This window comes from Saccopteryx leptura, chromosome 8, assembly GCF_036850995.1.
Source record: "Saccopteryx leptura isolate mSacLep1 chromosome 8, mSacLep1_pri_phased_curated, whole genome shotgun sequence".
In the NCBI taxonomy this organism is placed as follows: Eukaryota; Metazoa; Chordata; class Mammalia; order Chiroptera; family Emballonuridae; genus Saccopteryx; species Saccopteryx leptura.
In genome coordinates this window covers 55,535,363-55,558,608 of record NC_089510.1, presented here as the reverse complement: position 1 = coordinate 55,558,608, position 23,246 = coordinate 55,535,363, and the positions used below count along the sequence as shown (strand labels likewise).

Sequence of the window (23,246 nt, the reverse complement as noted above, 5' to 3'; positions counted from 1 at the left end):
GGCAGGCACCCTACTGGGCGATGCTCTGCCCATCTGTGGCCGTTGCTCTGTTGCTCAGCAACCGAGCTATTTTAGCACCTGAGGTGAGGCCATGGAGCCATCCTCAGCACCCAGGGCCAACTTGATTGAACCATTCGTGCCATGGCTGCAGGAGGGAGAGAAAGAGAGAGAGAGGTGCAGGGTGCGGAAGCAGATGGTTGCTTCTCCTGTGTGCCCTGACCGGGAGTTGAGCTTGGCATATCCACACACTGGGCTGTTGCTCTACTGTTGAGTGAACGAGCCAGGGCCAGTAGGTGTGATTTTCTTTGTATTAATTCTATAAATAAATCTGTACTTAATATCTTTCAACACATTTAAGAAATGGCATTAAAAATGTTGTTTTTAATATTTTCAAATGAGAACTTTTACGTTTGAAATATTAGAAAGTTGAATATTTTCACAATAAACTAGTTCAAAATTGACCAAGTTGAAGTTATGTATTATGTTACAGAGGGAAATATTGTAAACTAAATCTCAATAGCTTCATGTAAATAAGGAAATAATTCCAAGTCTGTGTGTGTGTGTGTGTGTGTGTGTGTGTGTGTGTTTTTCTGAAGCTGGAAACGGGGAGGCAGTCAGACAGACTCCCGCATGCACCCAACCGGATCCACCCGGCACGCCCACCAGGGGGCATGCTCTGCCCATCCGGTGCATCGCTCTGTTGTAACCAGAGCCACTCTAGCGCCTGAGGCAGAGGCCATGGAGCCATCCCCAGTGCCTGGGCCATCTTTGCTCCAATGGAGCCTGGCTGCGGGAGGGGAAGAGAGAGAGAGGAAGGAGAGGGGGAGGGGTGGAGAAGCAGATGGGCACTTCTCCTGTGTACCCTGGCTGGGAATCGAACCGAGGATTTCTGCACGCCAGGCCGACGCTCTACCACTGAGCCAACCGGCCAGGGCCATAATTCCAAGTCTTTATGTTTAGTGTACCTCACATTGTAAGCCTATGAACTTAAATATTTTGTTTTCTCAGGATGTTTAAAGTTGTTAAAAGGCTCAGATTATGCATATGTATTTTTGTTGCAGAAATAATATTTCAACCAATTATACCAGGAATGGAAATAAATTAAATCATCAGAAAGACACTCGCCAGGCAACTTTTCTTTTCAGAAGAGGCCTGAAGGTATTAAAACCCCTGGTGGTGTTTTCTTTTTACCCAAAGGATCATGAACATCTATCTTTAGTAATCCTCAATCATAGGAATGGCCCATGGTTGAGGTACGGGTTGGGTTTTGATATGGAGAACATGACATTAGATTAATTCCTCCCCCATTTTCTCTTGTCCTCAACAGCTAGTTACATCTTATAACAATTTAATGTGTTATTTAGGAACAAACCTGTTTTTACTACTTTTCTGGTGCAGAACCAACAAAGAGGTGTAGCCAGAGTAGGCACCTGTACACTCATACACCTATCCCCTGTGGGTTATAAAATTCTGAGGATAGCTCTTTGGATTCAGATTGTCTGGTTTCTGTGGGATCTACTGCCTTTTTTTTCCCTTCAGGTTCAGGCCCAGTTGAACACAGAACAACTGCTAGACGATGTAGTAGCAAAGAGAACTCGTCAGTAAGTTTCAATTTGTTTTTCAAGATGTCATTTTAAAACTCCCATAATACTAGCAACCCAGATTACTTTGTGCCCAGATTTCTTAGTCCAAAAGAAATTAAAAGAGATTCAAAGTAAATTAACCATTGAGCCTGAAATAAATCTTTTTGTTGTTGTTTTTTTTCCCAAAAACTTTTGTATTTTCACGTCAGTGTATAAAAGTTTTAGCACCAAATACATTGCTTGATTTTTAATTTTTTATTGTCTGATTATTCCAAATGATACAGCCCTTTATTTTCTATAACTGTTTTTATACAAATGAACCTATTCAGGGAATAAATAGAAGAAAATCAAGTAGAGCTTTTAGAAAATTTGAAAACTTAAAAACAATAGAATATTTTTACTTTCCATGTATTTTTTTTCCTCTTACCCCTAATAAGGTTAAAAAAATTTTGGGGGGGTTTGTTAGAATTACACTTCCCAAGTATGTTATAACTTTGTAATTCTATCAGTATGACGAGGTTTTAAGATTAAACTATTTAAAATTAAGGCTACTTTTTGGAAAACAAAGCATACAAAACATGGTCATAATCTTGGTATGATGCCAAGTAATCTAAGTATAAGAAAGGAAACTTTGAATTTGATGCTGGCAGTATGCTTTTGCACAGGAGTCATGACATTGGAAACCATAAGGAAGAAAATTATAATTATAGCCTATTTGCTTCTACATGAACAAATTTACATAATTATAATAAAAATGTTTGTTTTGAACTGTGAAACTCAACCTATGGAATGAAGCGCAAAATTCTTAATTTCGTAGCAATATAATGTACATGTCAGATTCTGACTTACATAAATATAAAAGTAAAACTGATAAAAAGTGGGAGAAAAGGTAGGAGGAAGGAATAGAGGTACTACTATTCTTTTATACTAAGTAGGGAGGGGATATTGTCAAGAGATACCACTGAAAAAAATATAATTTAGTATATTTAAAGTTATAATGGAAGTAAAATAGTGATATCACCATCAAAATATTTAGAGTCAGGTAGGGAAACTAAAGAATAGTGTGATTGCTAAGTCCCAATCATAGCAAGATGATGTTACACAAGCATCTTGTTTTTTAGTGAACTGAAGGTAACTAGCCGCAAGCAGTAAAAACAGGAAGGGTTAAAAGTACTGCCTCTAGGGAGCAAGAAGGGGGAGAATAGTGGGGTAAAGGACTGTTGCTTTCATAAAAGCCTTTTGGTATTTGATTTTTTAAAATGTGCATATATTTGTTACACTGAAAAATATTTTTTAAATTAAAGCTTCCAGTTTCTACATCCAAGATGTATTTCTGAAAAGCTAAGAAAAAGTAATGGGTACTTTAAAATGTATGTTTTTTTAATGGTTAATATACTGTAGGGTTTATAAACTTCATTCTAATGAAGTTTTTTGTTTTTTTTTGAAACTAGATGGCGGACTTCTACCACAAATGGAGGAATTTTGACTGTATCTATTGATAACCCTGGAGCAGTGCAGTGCCCAGTGTAAGTCTTTTCTTTATTTTTCAGAAATTATAACCTCTCAGTATATAAAATAATAGAAAAGTGTTGGACTTCTGCTTGGATTATGATGTCCAAGTTAGGATAAAATTATTTATTGATTTTAGAAAGGAAGAGGGAGAAAGAGAGAAACATTTATTATTCCACTTAATTTATGCATTCATTGGTTGATTCTTGTATGTGTCCTTACCGGGGATCAACCTGCAACCCTCCTGTATCAGGACAATGTTTCAACAGGCTGAGCTACCTGGCCACGGCCCACTTTTAACAATTTCATATTTTTATTTTAAAAGTTTGATGTTTAAAAAATTTTAAAAATAAAAGTTTGGTTCATGTATACATCTATTTTTTTATTTTTTTTTTTTTCTGAAGCTGGAAACAGGGAGAGACAGTCAGACAGACTCCCGCATGCGCCCTACCGGGATCCACCCGGCACGCCCACCCTGGGGCAACGCTCTGCCCACCAGGGGGCGATGCTCTGCCCATCCTGGGCGTCGCCATGTTGCGACCAGAGCCACTCTAGCGCCCGAGGCAGAGGCCACAGAGCCACCCCCAGCGCCCGGGCCATCTTTGCTCCAATGGAGCCTTGGCTGCAGGAGGGGAAGAGAGAGACAGAGAGGAAAGCGCGGCAGAGGGGTGGAGAAGCAAATGGGCGCTTCTCCTGTGTGCCCTGGCCGGGAATCGAACCCGGGTCCTCTGCACGCTAGGCCGACGCTCTACCGCTGAGCCAACCGGCCAGGGCCATGTATACATCTATTTTTATGTATAATAAATTAGCCTGACCAGACGGTGGCGCAGTGGATAGAGCGTTGGACTGGGATGCAGAGGACCCAGGTTCAAGACCCTGAGGTCGCCAGCTTGAGCACAGGCTCATCTGGCTTGAGCAAAAAGCTCACCAGCTTGGATCCAAGGTCGCTGGCTCGAGTAAGGGTTACTCAGTCTGCTGAAGGCCCGTGGTCAAGGCACATATGAGAAAACAATCAATGAACAACTAAGGTGTCACAACAAAAAACTGATAATTGAGGCTTCTCATCTCTCTTTGTTCCTGTCTGTATCCCTCTCTGGCTCTGTCTCTGTAAAAAAATAAAAAATAAAAATAAATTAGATAATACTTTACCTTCTTCCTCCCTTCCCCCCTTTCAGTGTATTTTGAACATTTTTTATAGTACCTTTTGTTAAAGTCTATAATGTGTTCTTTTATCTAGATAACCTTAGTTTAGTCAACCATTTCATTATATTTATTGCATTATAAACTTTCTGAGTTTGTGGAGGTTTTGCTCTATCTAGCCATTTGAATGAATGAAATGAAAAGAATGTAAGATAAGTCCTGGCCGGTTAGCTCAGTAGTATAGCATCGGCCTGGCGTGCGGGTGTCCTGGGTTCGATTCCCAGCCAGGGCACACAAGAGAAGCGCCCATCTGCTTCTCCACCCCTCCCCTTCTCCTTCCTCTCTGTCTCTCTCTTCCTCTCCCGCAGCCAAGGCTCCATTGGAGTAAAGTTTCCCTGGGCGCTGAGGATGACTTTGTGGCCTCTGCCTCAGGCACTAGAATGGCTCTGATTGCGGCAGAGCGTGGCCCCAGATGGGCAGAGCATCGCCCCCTGGTGGGCGTGCCAGGTGGATCCCGGTTGGGCGCATGCGGGAGTCTGTTTGACTGCCTCCCCGTTTCCAACTTCAGAAAAATACAAAGAAAAAATAAAAAAATTTAAAAAAAGGTAAGATAGGTAGGTGGTCTTTAATTAGACCTCAGAGGGTGCTTTATTTTAGTAGAAGATCAAGACTTGGAAATCAAATTATTGAAACGTTTATAGTTCTACTTAAAGAGGTTTCTGTGAGTGATTATATATTTTAATCTCTAGACTAGTCAATTAAGAACCATGTGCTTTTTTGAGAACACAAATAGTTGCCCTATTACATTTGAACATGTATACATGTCACAATGTCTTTATGTACTAAATGATTTCTTTTTCTTCTTTTGATTGTTAAGCTGGTCTAACTGCATTTTAATTTTTTTCTATTAGAACTCAGAAGCCACGGTTAACTCGTACAGCTGTACCCTCATTCTTGACAAAACGGGAGCAATCTGATGTAAAAAAAGTTCCTAAAGGTGTTCCTTTACAATTTGACATAAATAGTGTTGGAAAACAGGTAAATTTTTTCCACTCTGTTTCTTCAGGCCATTCATTGAGAATGTTTAGATTAACAAAACAAGTGTTGTACAATGAATTAAATAGAGTATCCTAAGACTCCTTAACCTAAGGAATACACTGATCTATCTACTTTTCTGTCCCTATAGATTTGCCTATTTTGGACATTTCATGTGAACAGGATCATATAACATGTGCTCTTTTGTGACTGGCTTCTTTTATTTAGCATAGTATTTTCAAGATTCACACATAATGTATCAGTATTTCATATGTTTTTATTGCTGATTAATGTTCCATCCTATGGTATATCCATTTACTTATATCTCAGTTGATGGGCATTTGTGTTTCCATTCTTTGGCTATTATGAATAATGCTTTTCTGAACATTTACAAGTTTTTGTATAAGTTTATGTTTTCATTTCTCATTGGTAAATGCCTAGGAATGGAATTGCTAGGTTATCTTGTAGCTCAGTTTTGGGTTTTTTTGGTATTTTTCTGAAGCTGGAAACGGGGAGAGACAGTCAGACAGACTCCCGCATGCTCCCGACTGGGATCCACCCGGCATGTAGCTCAGTTTTAACCTTTTCAGGAGCTGCTAGACTGTTTTCCTAAGAAGTGGCTGCACTATTTTACATTGCTGCCAGCATATATGAGGGTTCTAAATTTCTCCACATCTTCAACACTTGTTATTATTATCTGTCATTTGAATTTAGCCATTCAGTGCACATGAAGTGGTATGTCTCACATGATTGTGATCTTTTTTTTTTTTTTGTATTTTCCTGAAGTTGGAAACGGGAGGCAGTCAGACAGACTCCCGCATGCGCCCAACTGGGATCCACCTGGCATGCCCACCAGGGGGCGATGCTCTGCCCATCTGGGGCATTGCTCTGCCGCAATCAGAGCCATTCTAGCGCCTGAGGCAGAGGCCACAGAGCCATCCTCAGCGCCCGGGCGAACTTTGCTCCATTGGAGCCTTGGCTGGGGGAGGGGAAGAGAGAGACAGAGAGGAAGGAGAGGGGGAGGGGTGGAGAAGCAGATTGGCACTTCTCCTGTGTGCCCTGGCCGGGAATCGAACCCAGGACTCCTGCACGCCAGGCCGACGCTCTACCACTGAGCCAACTGGCCAGGGCCGATTTTGATCATTTTTATACTAACTTAAGATCTTGTGATCTTGCTAAAATTCACCTACTTCCTGTAATTTTGTTGATACCTGTGTAGACAATCATGTGTTTCTCCAAATTACTTTTCAATCTTTAAACCTTTCTTTTCCTTATTTATTTATATTTTAGCAAGAGAAAGAGACAGGAAAGGAGAGAGATGAGAAATGTCAACTCATAGTTGTGGCACCTTAGCAGTTCATTGATTGCTTTCTCGTGTACCCTGACCGGGGTGGGGCCCAGCTGAGCCAGTGACCTTGGGCTTCAAGCCAGCGACCATGGGGTCATGTCTATGATCCCACACTCAAGCTGGCGATCCATTGCTCAAGCTGGTGACCTCAGGGTTTCAAACCTGAGTCCTCAGCGTCCCAGGCCAACGCTCTATCCACTGCATCACCACCTGGTTAGGCTCTTTTTCTTCTTTGTTACAATGGCTAGGACAATGTTAAATAGAAGTGGTAAGAGAGCATGTATATCTGCCTTGTCCCCAGGCTTGAGGAGAAAGCATTAAATGTATCATCATTGAGTATGATGTTAGCAGTAAGTTTTTAGTACATTTATCTAATTTAGGGAATTCCTTTCTGTTCATTACTTGCTGAGAATTTTTATCATAAATAGGTGTTGGATTTTGTCAAGTGCCATTTTGTATTCATTTACACAAAACTGGAATTGAAGATACGAAGTACAGTATAGACAGAAATTTGATTAAATTTATTTTGCTTTTTACTTTATTTTGTCACTGCTGTTACTTTCCTTTCAGAAAGGCTGAATATAATTTGAGTATGCATTCTGTTGTTAATTAAAAACCAGATTTCGATTTGATTTGATTTTGAGTTCATCATTGAAGTTCAAGAACTCAGAATTTCAGGAAAATTCATTTCAATATATTTACAAGACTAAACAACTACTTTTATCAGAGGTATCACTAGAGTTGGTGGTACTATTTTTGCAGAGTCAAAAAATAATTTAGATAGAGAAATCTGTGTGTGTGTGTGTGTATGACTTGTAGGCAATACGGTGGTTAGGAGATAGGGATTCTGAGTCAGAATTTCTGGTTTAAATTCTAGAACTGTGAAAGTAAGCAAGTTAACTAATTTCTCTAAACATCACTAAATTCACCTTTTTTAAATGGTTTTTGTTAGAATTAGAGTTCATACACATAAATATTCAGGAAGTGCTATTGTTACTATGAGTTGCTAGTATGATTATATTGTTCCAAACTAAATATATCTTACAGTCAAGTTGTTAATTTTTGTTTTATTTTTTCTAGACAGGGATGACTTTGAATGAGCGATTTGGGATCTTGAAGGAACAAAGAGCCACTCTCACATTCAACAAAGGAGGAAGCCGCTTTGTAACTGTGGGATAAAACCCATGTTAAAGGGACTTTTGAGTGATGACACTGTTAAAAACATTGAATTGCTTGAAGAGTTCATCACAGAAATTCAAGAATATTATTCACAAGGCTAAATAAATCCTCTTATTTTTATTTTTCTAGTTTTTTTTTGTTTTGTTTTGTTTTTTTACCTGTATAAATAATGCCCTGAAAGAATAACAGGGAATATGCCTATCTATTCTTAAAGATTTTTTTTTTTTTTGGTTGAACCAGACTGAACAATTCCCTATTTGACTTCTTTGGTTTCTTATGCAGCAGAAAGAATACAGAAAGGCAGAAATTGATTATTTTTATGACAGTGGTATTTAGGATTTCATCTCCTTTGCCCATTTTTTATTTTTGCCATGGTAGATCTTGGTCTTCAGAAATATGTGTAGGTCCCTTTGTTGCTGTCACTCATCCTTTAATAGCATTGATGTACTAAGTGCAGCTGACTTTTCTTCATTAGAGACATTTTAAAAATTGGAGTTCCTCTTTTGGGTTTTAAGATTTACAGGAATATCTGGAACTTAGTTCATTTTTTAGGTAATGTAAGGTTAATGCTCCAGAGTTACAAATCTATAAAGTTGAAATTTTAACAAGAAGTGTGACTCTAGGCATTAGTCTGTTTAAAATGTTGTTGTTTGAAGGCCATAAATGCATGTTTACAAAGTTATCTAATAGAACTTTGGAAGAGAAATTCAAATGTAAAAATCTGACAACTGTGTAACTGAATGAAGAAAGCAAGGGAGGAAGTAGCAAGATGAGGACAGGTTACTGAGGTGAAGTGCTTTAAAACCCAGGTCGAAGGTATATACTATTTGGATTTACTGTAGTCTTGAGTCTAGGGTTCACAAAGAATTCTTCAAGTGATACTTAGAAAAATTTTAATTAAAATGGATTGAATATCTTAGCTATTTTGATAATAAAACTAATAGCTATAAAGTCCTATACTGTTGTTATTTGAAAAGAAATTTTATAGGCATTGAAGCTTGTTAAACAGTATACAACACCAAAAACAAAAGTATACTTGTATATGTCACAAAGTAAAAAACAAAATGATAAAAGAGTTATGTAACCTTGTTTTATACCTTTCTCTCTGACTTGTATAAAGTTGAGACATTTATGGTGAAAAAAGGATTATTTCCCCCCATACTATGGAGAGGTAAGAGGAGTTAGTTGTGCCAAGCTAGTACTAGGAGTCCTCAGATGGTTATATACTATACTACAAGTTAATGTATAATGCCAAAATGCAGCAAAATAGCCTGTGGCAAGTTTGGTGGTTTGAAGCTTAACTTTTTGGTTTGCTGTAATGTTAAAGCTTCTAAATAGATGTTAGCTTCTCTAGAGTGTATTATTAATGTTGATTTTCCCTGTTAAAAAAGAAGAAAACATTAAGTTACGGCTCCTGCTTGCCTTGCATTGTATACTAGACTTCATTATCATTTTTCATGCTCCTTGGGTTTGGTTTATGCTAGACTTGGAAAGCTATCAAAAACAGTTTCATGCTTCTACCAAAGAATTAAATCTAATCCTTAATATCTGGTATTTTGCTAGTAAGTCTACTGATATGGGATTATTGGAAGCTAGTCATTCAATTTGAAAATAAACTCTAGTCTTTCCTTAGGCCAAGGCCTCACTCATTTGCAAAACATTTTTGCAAGTATAAATGCTTAGATTTGATTCATGAACAATACATTTTAGACTGGTTTAGGATTACTGGCAGTTTATTTTAAAGCAAAGGAAAAACAACTGAGCATGAGTTTGCTGTCTTGAGAACAGTTTGTGATAATATGGTATAAAGATGTTTTCATTTTTTTGTTATTTTAAATATTGTACAGAGCTATTATTAATGCATTTTATTTGGAAAACCTTAAAAATTGCCCCAGATATTGACATTAAGTACATCAAGCAACAACACAGTGTCTTTGGTATATTAAACTTTTGTTCTTATGCATCTGTAATTTCATTTTCTTTTTAAATATAAAAATTTGCTTTTGTTACAACTCAATTAAAATTCTTCAGTGCTAATGTGTTATGTATATATATAAACAAGAATATGCTTTGTTGGAGGAAAATTTTCCTTTTTGGAATGTGGTTGTAGTCCTTTTTCAGTTCTTTTAACAAGATGCAATTTAAAATTTTCTTTGCATCCAGGTGTATGCAAAACATTGATGCAGTGCATCACAAAATGAAAGTTTATATTTAATGAGGAGATGCTATACACTGTACTTTTTGGTGTTTTTTGGAAAAGTCACATTAGATCTATTCTGAATCTGTTCGTTTTTAACAAATAAAATGTTACAGGTCTCATGATTTATTCTTAGCTGTAAAGATTGAATTGTGTTTTTTAGATTGTTCTTTGTAACCAAAAAACTAGAGTTATTTATAAATTTTAGGATTTGAAAAACTACATACTACTAAATTGGTAAATCACTCTAAACTCATATTAAATCCTTGTAACTGCTTTTTAAACATTTCATTCATAGCTTCAACAGGAAGTAGCCAGGAGGAGTTAAAATAGAAAATCAATTTTACTTAGAATGCAGAATATGCCTGACCTGTGGTGGCGCAATGGATAAAGTGTTAACCTGGAATGCTGAGGTTGCTGGTTCGAATCCTCGGGCTTGCCTGGACAAGGCACAGACAGGAAGCAACTATTATGAATTGATGATTCCTGCTTTCCCCCCCTTTTACTCTCCCTGCCTCTTCTTTAAAAATCAATAAATAAAATCTAAAAAACACAAACAAAAGAATGCTGAATATAAAATTAGATGAACCTATAGAGATCATTTAGTTCAATCCCTCTATTCACATTCACGTCTTAGTTAAGTGAGACCCAGTTTTTCAAGACTTGTGTGTGGCAGTCACTCCTCCCCCCTTTATTTCCCAAGTGAGAAAAAGGAAGATATCCTGCATGTACCCTGACTGGGACCCACCTGACAATCCCCAGCTGGGGCTGATGATCTGCCCATCTGGGGCCATGCTCGTAACTGAACAATTTTTAGTGCCTGAGGCGGAGGCTCCACAGAGCCATCCTCAGCGCCCGATCCAATGCACTTGAACCAACTGAGCCATGGTGGCAGGAGGGCAAAACAAGGGGAAGGAGGAGGGGTGAAGGAGCAGATGTTAACTCTTACGTTCCGTGACCAGGAATGGAACCTGGGACATCCACACGCCAGTCCAGCGCTCTACCACTGAACCAGCTGGCCACAGCAACAGTGCAGCAGTCACTTTTTGACCTTAGATCTCTTCGTTCTTAGTTCATAATAAACTGCTTCTGTAAATTGAACACCTACAAAAAGTAGTAGAAATCTAAGAAGTGGTAATACTTAAGCATTTGTAGCAGAGTAAGGAAATCAACTGTGATGATTATGAGACTTCATTACTTCATATTCAAGTTACATGGACCTGTTAGAAAAGGTCAGTCCTAATCAGACTGGATTTTTTTCCTAACAGGTGTAAATTTTACCATAATTTATTTATATTTCTAATTGATTCTAGAGAGAGAGAAACTGATATGTTGTTTCACCTCTCTGTGCATTCACTAATTCTTGTGTGCAGCCTGACCAGGGATCAAACCTGCATTTCGGCTTCTCGGGATGATGTTCTAACCAAATTACCTGGCCAGGGCCATAATTTTAATTATAAGCAAATCATAAAATACTGAGTATGAAGAAAATAAGTCTTCATTGCCCAATAGTTATTTTTTGTTAGAATAGATAGTATATCATTTTGATTTCAATAGCTGTATAATTCATACAACATACAAAGTTAATTTTAGGGGGGGATTTCTGTTCTACTTATTGTAAGGAGACAAGAAATTGCTGATTTTGCACTAAAGAGAGTATGCATTCTGCATGCAGGCAGTATCGAAGCAGAAAATTATTTCATTTCTGATCAGTATACTTTTGAACTTTCATCAGACCTGAATAATTGTTTTTTGCCACTGGAAACATAAGTGTGATTTAAGCTTCCTTTTAAAGAGTTTTTGTGCCTGACCTGTGGTGGCGCAGTGGATAAAGCGTCGACCTGGAAATGCTGAGGTCGCCGGTTCAAAACCTGGGCTTGCCTGGTCAAGGCACATATGGGAGTTGATGCTTCCAGCTCCTCCCCCCTTCTCTCTTTCTGTCTCTCCTCTCTCTCTCTCTCTTTCTCTCTCTCTTTCTCTCTGTCTCTCCCTCTCCTCTCTAAAATGAATAAATTAAAAAAAAAAATAAAGAGTTTTTGTTTTGTTTTCAATAGATCAACTTGGGAGTTTGTCCTTTTTTAAAAATGATACCAATAAGCCCAAGTATTTACAATAAGAATTTCGGACTACTGTGGACCATTAATAGTGATTTAGAGATTTGCTTATAAATTGTTGACTTCTATAATGTCTTTTTTTATTCTCTGCTATTATAATTTACTATCTGAAATCTTTTCAACTTAAAGTTTGGTAAAGAAATGTGATACCAGCCTGACCTGTGGTGGCGCAGTGGATAGAGTGTCAACTGGAAATGCTGAGGTCGCCGGTTCGAAACCCTGGGCTTGCCTGGTCAAGGCACATATGGGAGTTGATGCTTCCTGCTCCTCCCCCTTCTCTCTCTCTGTCTCTCTCTTCTCTCCCTCTCTCCTTTCTAAAATGAATAAAAAAAAAAAAAAAGATGTGATACCATTCTGGAATTGAAATTCTTTTGTGTGTTTTTTTTGTTTGTTTTTGTTTGGGGTTTTTTTGTTGTTTTACAGAGACAGAGAGTCAGAGGGATAGATAGGGACAGACAGGAACGGAGAGATGAGAAGCATCGATCATCAGTTTTTCGTTGTGACACCTTAGTTGTTCATTGGTTGCTTTCTCATATGTGCCTTGAACCGTGGGCCTTCAGCAGACGGAGTAACCCCTTGCTCAAGCCAGCAACCTTGGGTCCAAACTGGTGAGCTTTTTGCTCAAGCCAGATGAGCCCGCGCTCAAGCTGGTGACTTTGGGGTCTTGAACGTGGGTCCTCGGCATCCCAATCCAACGCTCTATGCACGGTGCAACCGCCTGGTCAGGCGACATTCCTTGTTCTTAATGTATTCAGATGAGATTTACAGATATTTAAAGATGAAGAAGAAACTATTTCCTTAGTGTGTATGTGTTTAATTTATACGTCCATTTACCTTTAGTGAGAAGAAGAATCACGTCTATATTTTCTTGTGTAAAGTTTTTAAAAGTCAATTATTAGTGCTTCTTATTAAGGAGCCAGAAGGAGAAGGACCAGACGTTGAGTATATTCAGCAAGCCAGTTTCTGTGCTTTACATTTGGAGACAATGGGGCTGGCCAAGACTTTAGTGCTTTTAGTTTATAAAAGTTCAGCCATAGGAGTGACCATAGAAAGGGGGAAAGGGCTTTATTTCTGCATGAAGTAAAGAGATGTAGAGCTGGAGAGAGCAATTGAAATTTGAGTGAAACTTGTGCTTCTGACTTTCAGCCTGTGAAAAACAGGAAGAAGCAGGGAAGTTTTCTACATCTATTTCTAACATTTCAGTAACTCCCACTGCCTATTTTTTAACTGCTTCCAGACCACAGCAGCTGTGGAATAAGTTATAGACGCCTGTAGCCCTTTTGCTCACGGGCTTTTTGCAATTGTTTCTCATCACTTTTATTCATCACTAGACCGGTGAACTTACCACATTGACTCCATTTTCTGTGTCATTCCAACAAAATGATCTTGTCACTTGCTTTATGGATAAGATTTGACGGAATAGGAGGAGAATTCCCTCATATTCTACCTTTACTTTGTAAATTGAAACCTCAAATCCCTTGAAATCTCAAAAGTAACTAACTCCTTGATTTACCAGCTTTCTTTAACTAGGACTTGCTCTTGTATAATGGTGTGTGTGTGTGTGTGTATCACCTTCATTTTCCTTTTTATCTACAAGCCTTTCTTTTGGCCTTTAAATATTTGCATACTTATGTATCCTGTTTTCAAAATTTATCATTTTTTTCTTTACTCCCAACCTTCTCTCCTGTATTTCTGCGTAACCTCTACTTTCGTAGTATATAACCCATTTTCTGTCTCTGCTGCTTTCTACATTTTTTTTTTTTTTTTGTATTTTTCTGAAGTTGGAAACGGGGAGGCAGTCACAGACTCCCGCATGAGCCCGACCGGGATCCACCTGGCATGTCCACCAGGGGGTGATGCTCTGCCCATCCAGGGCATTGCTCTGTTGCTACCAGACCCATCCTCAGCGCCTGGGCCAACTTTGCTCCAGTGAAGCCTTGGCTGCAGGAGGGGAAGAGAGAGACAGAGAGGAAGGAGAGGGGGAGGGGTGGAGAAGCAGATGGGCGTTTTTCCTGTGTGCCCTGGCCAGGAATCGAACCCGGGACTCCCGCACACCAGGCCGACGCTCTACCACTGAGCCAACCGGCCAGGGCCATGCTTTCTACATTTTTAAACTATTATTAATATACTCAGCCCTGGGTTATGGAAGATAATGACAGTTTAATATATTAAGGACCTTAAAATCTAGTTGAATGGTCAAAGTACCACTAATCTATAAACTTGATCAGAAATTCAGAGACCATGATTAGCATGGAAAGTATAGCTAGACTGCAGAGAACTTGTCAGAAGACTAGTGTAAATGGAAGGTAATAGGTAATCAAATATAGATAACATACAAATCTCTTCCCATTAGGAGTTAGGGGAAGTGCTAATCAAGGTTTCATTGAAGAGTTTGGCTCTGAATGATGAGTAGGATCTCTCCAACCTTATTTTCTTTTTAGGTGAGAAGAGGGGAGATAGTGAGGCAGACTCCCTCATGTGCCCCAACTAGGATCCACTTGGCAACCCTATCTGGGGCCGATGCTCAGTACCAAGCTATTCTTGGCACCTGAGGCTGTCAGGTTTCCACAGAGCTATCCTCAGTGACCAGGGCCACACTTAAACCAATGGAGCCACTGGCTACAGGAGGGGAAGAATGAGAGAAGAGGGAGATGGGAGAAGCAGATGGTTACTTCTCCTGTGTGTCCTAACAGGGACTTGAACCTAGGACATCTGTACTTGGGGTGGATGCCCTATCCATTGAGCAACTGTCTAGAGCCCTAACCTTATTTCACCCTCTGACATGAACTTTGGCCCTTACATGAATATTGGCCCTAATGTTCTTATGTGCTATTATAAATCATAGCTGGGTTTGTTCATGTTGATCCTCCACTCAATCTGGAATATTGCTCTCACCTTCCAGCATACCTCACTTAGTAATCCATATTTGATTCAAAACCTCATTCATCTATGATATAGATTCCATTTCTCTGAATTCTCATAGATAATCCACACTACTTCTACTCAGATCTTTTTTGTTGTCTTGTTCTCTGGTCTATTTTGTCTGGATTCTATTAGATTATTATCTCCTAGGAAAAGGACTGTATCTGTTGGTCTCTTATTTCCCAAAGTAAATACTTGATTGCTCTGGTGGGGTATTTCAGTTGGTTGGAGCTTTCTTCTAATAACCAAGGTTGTGGGTTCAATACCCTGGTCATGGCACATACAAGGATCAACCAATGAATGCATAGACGATAGATTGAATAAGGCAATGTGTCTTCATCCCTCCTTTCCTCTAAAATCAGTAAGAAAAATTTTTTTTTAAAAAAAATACTTGGTAATTGATTGTAGGAGAAATTTACACCATGTAGCAGAAATGGCTTAAATGTGCAAAAACATGCTAAAGTCTGCAATATAAGTGAAGTCTAAGTGGTTTAAAATGTATTTTCAACTTTTTTGAGACTAAATGGTTTCATATCTTTTCAGTTCTACCTTTTTTTTATTCAGTATTTTATTTATTGATTTTTACAAAGAGTGGGGGAGTGAATTGTTGCTTTATTTTAGTTGTTCATTGGTTGCTTGTCCTATGTGCCTTGACTGGGCAAGCTCAGGGCTTTGAATCCAGACTTCAGCGTCTATCCACTGTGTTGCCACAGGTCAGGCTCACTTCTACCTTTAATTCCCACATTTAGATTATGGTCAGATCACTTTCTCTTCCTCAATTTTGGATCCAGACCAAAATTTTAGACTTTGATGTCATTCATCCTGCCTAAAATCTTGCCTAAAGGACAAGTACTATTTAAATGCTCGTTTTATTTTTGTTAAGAATTATTTTATAAAAGTGAGGGGAGGTCTAAAATATTTATATAAACCTTTCAATGAGACACCTATGGAGTTTGAGAGCCAATTTAGCCCTATTTTTTCTTCAGGCAATATTAGCTAATACATCCATAAGTCTCCATTTGGATGAAGTTGGGAAATGTCTCATCTCAGTCCTCTTCTCTCACTGCCCAAATTTCTGGTAGCAACAGTGTTAGAACCCTTAATGTTTAATCCTCCAGTACCGAGGGAAGAAGGCAGAGAAATTTTGGTGAGGATCGTTGTCTGAAAGATATTTTTGTAGAGGCATTTTAAAAATGCTACTGGGAGTCAAAAGTAGCGGCTGTTCCAGATTTGTGTTTTATATTCACTTGAAAATCTGGTGGGCGGAGGCAAGCTTCTGGATGCGTAGAGGGGCACCGCAGGACTGTCCATCAAGAGAACCGACCGGGTCTGTAAGTCCCTTTCCCTGCCCGCCCATCACTTTTAGACGCGCATGCGCGGAACTGCCGGGTCGGTAGTTGTCGGCTGGGAAATGGCGGCTGCTGGCTTGGTCGCTGCGGCCACAGCTGCAGAATATTCTGGCCCGGTAGCGTCGGGAGGTAACCTTTCCGGTGTTAACTGCGGCCCAAGCTCCGGGGCAAGCCCCGGGCCTGGCCCAGGCTCATGGAGCCGCTCCCTCGATCGAGCGCTGGAGGAGGCGGCGATAACCGGGGTGCTGAGCCTGAGCGGCCGGAAACTGAGGGAGTTTCCCCGGGGAGCGGCCAACCACGACCTGACGGACACTACACGGGCGGGTGAGTGGGCCGGGGGGCATCCCCCCCGACGGGAGGCCCTGGCGCGGCAGGAGGCCGCCCTAGCTGGTGGGTGGACTAGAGGTTAGGTAGTTACGGTACTGGTCCCTTAGTTCCTGGCCGGAACCCAGGTAACGGAGAGAACGCGACTGTCCCAACCCACCCCGTCCCCCCCACCCCCCGGCCTTGCAGGGCGGACAGGCATCTCCCGGGGAAGAGCGTGGGGGACTGATAGGTGGTGGTGTACTCTCCTAGAAAATTGGCGTGAGTCGCTGCTGAAATAGACCCTTGCCCCGCCCCGGTTTCTGCAGGCCCTTTCGGATTTGGGATTCTAAATCGACTTGGCTAAGATTTGGAATTGTAGCGCGCGCTCAGAATTACATCAGGGTAGCGTTGGTCGCTGCATTATCTGGGATGCTTCGCTTGGCACTGATGTTTTATCCGTAGTTGTTTTTAATGTGAACCCGAATGCTGTAACTTTTCTTTCGCCACCTTCAACTAGTTGACTTACCAAATGTAATTGTAATAATAACTAGATCCCACCTTCACACTCCGATGATTCATGCCCGCCCCCCCCCCCCCAAAAAAAAAAAAAAAAACGTTGAAGAAAACTACTTTGAAAAGATACTTTGGTTGCCTAGCACAACTATTTCAATGCTCTTAAAAAACAAACATTTTGTCTTAAACATTTTTGAACACAGGAAAGATAAGAATTCGTTTTGTGGGGGTTTTTTTGGAATTAGGTGTTCAGAGTTGTAGAGAACAATGTCTGGTGGCTGAGGTGTTCACCATATGTGTCTCGTGTTTAAAATATAGCTTCCTCAGGGAGTAGATTAAAAACTGAAGTCTATTCATGTTTTGCACAAAGGAGAAAAAAAAATCCCGTAACCAAGTTTGTATAGTATGATGTAGTTAATTATTTTATTTTAATATAGTGTTTTTGCAACTAAAGAATGTGTAGTACTTTGTGTCTTAAGTTTTTCTTTTAAATTTCATTTTAAAACCTTTAACACTTTCCTATGTTTGTGCACTCATTAAAGACTGATAAGTATTACATACAATACACTCATGTTAGAAAAATAAACAGAATATTAAACTATTTCGGGAAACCTCTTTCCAAAGAAACTTGGCTCTGTTGTAAAATAGAAGAAATTAAATGCCTACTTATTTAATCACTTTTTGGAAACAGTTGTACTAAATATAGTTTGTATTTTTTAGTGGATGACATTAAAGTTAAACTTCGTAGCTAAGGTAGATATGAACAGCCACTTGCCTTTTGCATGTGTTCTGATAGATAAACATATAAAATTGTCATTTAGACCCCATATTTTTTTATTCTGTTCAGAAGTTGGGTATATGTTCAGGAGATAGATAGCATAGCGATTTCCTACTGTTGTGAGTCATTTCATATTACTACATTGAGCCTGAAGCTAAAGGATAGGTTGATGATAGGAGTTTGTCTAGCTCATTATCTTACCTGCTTTTACATAGTTTTAAGACCAAAGTGTTTTGCCTTTAAGAAGTATTTTATTAACTAACAAAACTCAAGGGCATTTATGAAGACTAAAAAGTAATTCCAATTAATTTTTCCTTGTGCTCTGAATTTTTAATTTGTTATTATCCATGTTTATTATTTTAATAGTTTTTACATAAACTAAATTTTTTGTTGGTTGACATTTTATCTGTTCAAAATGTAAAAAAGAAAAAAAGACTACAATGTATTTTATAACCTATTAGACTCAATTCATTTTGTGTGTGTGTGACAGATGAGAAGCATCAGTCTTCATTGTGGCATCCTAGTTGTTCATTGACTGCTTTCTCATATGTGCCTTTATGGCAGGGGGCTACAGTAGAGCAAGTGACCCCTTGCTCAAGCCAGTGACCTTGGAATTACGTCTGTGATCCCACGCTCCAGCCAGTGACCCCACACTCAAGCTGATGAGCCCGCTAAATATCATTTATTAGATGTAAGAAATTTATGGCAGACCTTGGTAAGGACAGAAACATTGAATTTAAACAGATAATTTGATGTGGATAACACCATTTATTGAGTTTTTACTGTTGCTATTCATTGTGTTAGATGTTTTAAAATATACTGCTCACAAATTTCAAAATGAACATGAAGTGATAAAAAGAAACATTTAATTTTTTTTATTAAATAAGAACATCAGAAAAGCAAACAAGCCTGACCAGGCGGTGGCGCAGTGGATAGAGCGTCGGACTGGGATGCGGAAGGACCGAGGTTCGAGACCCCAAGGCCGCCAGCTTGAGCGCGGGCTCATCTGGCTTGAGCAAAAAAAAAAAGCTCACCAGCTTGGACCCAAGGTCGCTGGCTCCAGCAAGGAGTTACTCGGTCTGCTGAAGGCCCTCGGTCAAGGCACATATGAGAAAGCAATCAATGAACAACTAAGATGTCACAAGGAAAAACTGATGATTGATGCTTCTCATCTCTCTCCGTTCCTGTCTGTCCCTATCTATCCCTCTCTCTGACTCTCTCTCTGTCCCTGTAAAAAAAAAAAAAAAAAAAAAAAAAAAAAAGAAAAGCAAACAAGTCAAAGAAAGTTGTTTGATCATGCAAATGAGATGCAAAAACCAACTTTTATTTCATTGGTAAAAATGTACTGTATAAAAGGCTGAAAGTACTGGAGTATCTGCATGTCCCCTGATCCCCTAATGTTTGTGAGCAGTTTACATTGCCTTGTTAAATGCTTAACAACTAATGGATAAATATTACCCCCACTTTACACGTGAAGAATTACTCAGAATATATAGATGAGGAATGACTCAGAGAAATGCATATAATTAGTATTACTGGTAGAATTTCATCGTGGGTCCACCTAATTCTTTTCTCTGCATTATACCACATAGCCTTCTTATGTACAGACAGGTATTACCATTCGTGTTTTTACATAGGGAAACCAAGGTTTGGGGAGAAGATAATTTGCTCAAAGACCTGTAGCTAAAATCCAGGGAAGGTGATATTAGCCAGGATCTGAGCCTAGTTTGAGGTAACTCGAAAACCATAGTCCACCTGTTATACCAGGCACTTTGATGAAGTCAGACCCAGCTTATGTTGGCTAAAAAGGTTTTGTTTAGACCAAGGGTCCCCAAACTATGGCCCGCGGGCCACATGCGGCCCCCTGAGGCCATTTATCCGGCCTCGCAGCACTTCCGGAAGGGGCACCTCTTTTGTTGGTGGTCAGTGAGAGGAGCATAGTTCCCATTGAAATACTGGTTAGTTTGTTGATTTAAATTTACTTGTTCTTTATTTTAAATATTGTATTTGTTCCCGTTTTGTTTTTTACTTTAAAATAAGATATGTGCAGTGTGCATAGGGATTTGTTCATAGTTTTTTTTTTATAGTCCGGCCCTCCAACGGTCTGAGGGACAGTGAACTGGCCCCCTGTGTAAAAAGTTTGGGGACCCCTGGTTTAGAAGGTATAGAAAATTTAGAGCCAAGGAAATTATTAAATGCTGTATGTAAGTTGCCACACAGTTTGTTCTTTCATAATGTATGAAATGTATCTGGTAGAGCTGCTGTCCTTCAAGAGTTTGCATTTAAAGAAACAGCAGGGGCCTGACCTGTGGTGGCGCATTGGATAAAGCGTCAACCTGGAAACACTGAGGTTGCCGGTCCAAAACCCTGGGCTTACCTGGTCAAGGCACATATGGGAGTTGATGCTTCCTGCTCCTCCCTACCTTCTCTCTCTGTCTCTCTCTCCTCTCTCTCTGCCTTTCTGTCTCTCTTTCTCCCTTTCTCTCTCCTCTCTAAAATGAATAAATAAAAAAATAAAATAAAATAAGAGGGATGGTTCCCTAGGAAAACTGGAGTATAGTATTGTTATCAGAAGAAAAGGGAATGCATGACAGACTGGCAAACTTAACTGATATGCCCTATTCTCTTAAGACTTTTGCATGTCCACCAGTGCCTGGAATGGCTTTCTTTCTCATTTCTGCCTAACCAAATCCAAGCTGCATCCTTTCTGCCCCCAAGTCTTCTGTAGTTCCTTCTAAGATTTTCTTTGTTCATTCACTGAAACAAGTCACCCACTCCCAAATAAATAATTCCCTTTTCTAAAGCTCTACCTTTTTAAACAAAAAGGAGAGGGAAACCTCCAGAAAATGTTCCATGATAAATTCTAATCATGTCAAATTATACATGGTATGGGTAATACCTGCTGTTTCTTTTTTTTTTTTAAAGATTTTTATTTATTCATTATAGAGAGGAGAGATAGATAGATAGATAGATAGATAGAGAGAGAGAGAGAGAGAGAGAAGGGAGGGAGGAGCAGGCAAGCCCAGGGTTTCGAACCAGCGACCTCAGCATTTCCAGGTCGACGCTTTATCCACTGCGCCACCACAGGTCAGGCACCATCCCTCTTATTTACATAGATTCCACCTTGACACAAGAGGGTGCACATGACTCAGGCCTAGCCAGAGTCCATCCCTTTGGCCAGAGTGATTGTTCAGAGAAGGGCATATTTTCCAGTCAGCCTACATGAGTATTAATTCTGATTTTTTTTTTTTTTTGTATTTTTCCGAAGCTGGAAACGGGGAGGCAGTCAGACAGACTCCCGCATGCGCCCGACCAGGATCCACCCGGTATGCCCACCAGGGGGCGATGCTCTGCCCATCATGGGGCATCACTATGCCGCAATCAGCGCCGGCAAACTTTGCTCCAGTGGAGTCTTGGCTGCCGGAGGGGAAGAGAGAGACAGAGAGGAAGGAGAGGGGGAGGGGTGGAGAAGCAGATGGGCGCTTCTCCTGTGTGCCCTGGCCGGGTATTGAACCTGGGACTCCTGCACGCCAGGCCGACACTCTACCACTGAGCCAACCGGCCAGGGCCTAATTCTGAATTTTTTAAAAAAAATTTTATTTAGACAGTTTTAACGAGGTGACTTTGATCATTTAGAGCAGTGGTCCCCAACCCCCGGGCCATGGACTGGTACCGGTCTACAGAGAAAGAATAAATAACTTACATTATTTCCGTTTTATTTATATTTAAGTCTGAACAATGTTTTATTTTTTTTTAAAATGACCAGATTCCCTCTGTTACATCAGTCTAAGACTCACTCTTGAAGCTTGTCTCGGTCACGTGATACATTTATCCGTCCCACCCTAAAGGCCAGTCCATGAAAATATTTTCTGACATTAAACCGGTCCGTGGCCCAAAAAAGGTTGGGGACCACTGAATTAGAGTACATAGATTCAGAGAAAACATCTCCAGATCATTTTGATATTTGATTATGTTGTATACCCATCACCCAAAGTCAAATTGCCATCAGTCACCTTTTATTTGGTTTACTTTATGCCTCTCCCCTCCCTCACCCCCTGGTAATCACTGCACTCATATCTATGTCCATGAGTCTCAATTTTATGTCCCACCCATATATGGAATCATACAGTTCTTAGTTTTTTCTGATTTACTTATTTCACTCCGTTCTTAATTTTTTATTCAAACTATTGAGAAAGAGACATGCTTTGAACCCTGGGGTTGCTCAGAGAATAGAATGTGACCCTGGAGCTTGTCAAATGGAAAGCAGAGCCAAAAGATGGAAAGAGGGAAGCCAAGTTCTCATGATAGTGTTTGAGCTCTTGGATCTGTACGAACCTTTGACTCAATAGCCAGGTTTTACCTTAGTGCTAGCCTTGGACTTTCAAATTGTGCAAGCTAATAAATTTCCTTTTCTGTTTAATTTGTGTAGAATTTTTGAATACAAAATAAGAGTCCTGACTAATACAGTGAGACTGCTCTTGATAATGTTGTGGTGAGGCCAGTTAGGTCAGAATAAATGGTTGGATTGGAGAATATAAGACCTATCTTTCACATACGAGGTAGCTAGGTTGACGATAGGTTTGAAGACAGTGAGGCTAATCAACATTAATTCATTCAACAAACATTTATTGATCAATAAATATATAAGGGAATTTTGCTAGGTGTAGATATGCAAAGAGAACCAAGATACTCCCTGCTCTCAATTTAGGAGCTCAGTGGAGGAATAAATAAGTAGTTGTAAAGATTACATGAGTTGTTAATAATAGCAAACATTTATGTGTTAGGCATTATGCTAGGTAATATAGGGGAAACAAAAATAAGAAGAGGTTCTACCCTTTAAACATAAAATCTAATGATCTGTTTAGGTGCGCATGATGATAATCGTAGTCTGTGAGTGAATGGAAAATAGATCATGTTAGAAAATAACAATATACAAATGCTGATTGACTTTGTTATTTAAAAAAATTTTTGATTTTATTTGATTTTTTTTTAGAGAGGGGAGAGAGAAAGGTGGGGAAAGGGGGAACAGGAAGCATCAACTCATAGTTGCTTCTAGTATGTGCCTTGACTGGGCAAGCCTGGGGTTTCAAACTAGCAACCTCGGTGCTCCAGGTCAACACTTCATCCACTGTGCTACCACAGGTCAGGCTGAATTAATTAATTAATTTATTTATAAAGACAATGTATCAAAGATGACTGAGCTGTTAAAACCTAGAGGATTAGGAAGATGGTAATGCTACTGATAATAATAGTAACTAACATTTATGGAGCTG

The 23,246-nt window shown here is 39.6% G+C and overlaps 2 protein-coding genes across 10 annotated transcripts in view; both read left to right on the top strand.

Moving 5' to 3' along the window:
- Window positions 1-10,126, top strand: part of FYTTD1 (forty-two-three domain containing 1) — a 45,451-nt gene extending 35,325 nt beyond the window's left edge. Inside the window, exons 5-9 of the mRNA XM_066347171.1 lie at window positions 1,062-1,158; window positions 1,540-1,601; window positions 3,035-3,109; window positions 5,144-5,270; window positions 7,696-10,126. Of these exons, the coding sequence (XP_066203268.1) occupies window positions 1,062-1,158; window positions 1,540-1,601; window positions 3,035-3,109; window positions 5,144-5,270; window positions 7,696-7,794 (460 nt within the window). The 3' untranslated portion in view covers window positions 7,795-10,126. The remainder of the gene's footprint in view (window positions 1-1,061; window positions 1,159-1,539; window positions 1,602-3,034; window positions 3,110-5,143; window positions 5,271-7,695) is intronic.
- A 6,293-nt stretch (window positions 10,127-16,419) lies between these two features.
- LRCH3 (leucine rich repeats and calponin homology domain containing 3) overlaps window positions 16,420-23,246 on the top strand; it is a 152,322-nt gene continuing 145,495 nt past the window's right edge. For all 9 annotated transcript variants that reach the window (XM_066346972.1, XM_066346968.1, XM_066346973.1 and 6 more), the window contains exon 1: window positions 16,420-16,700. In XM_066346972.1, coding sequence (XP_066203069.1) covers window positions 16,439-16,700 — 262 coding nt within the window. In that variant the 5' untranslated portion in view covers window positions 16,420-16,438. The remainder of the gene's footprint in view (window positions 16,701-23,246) is intronic.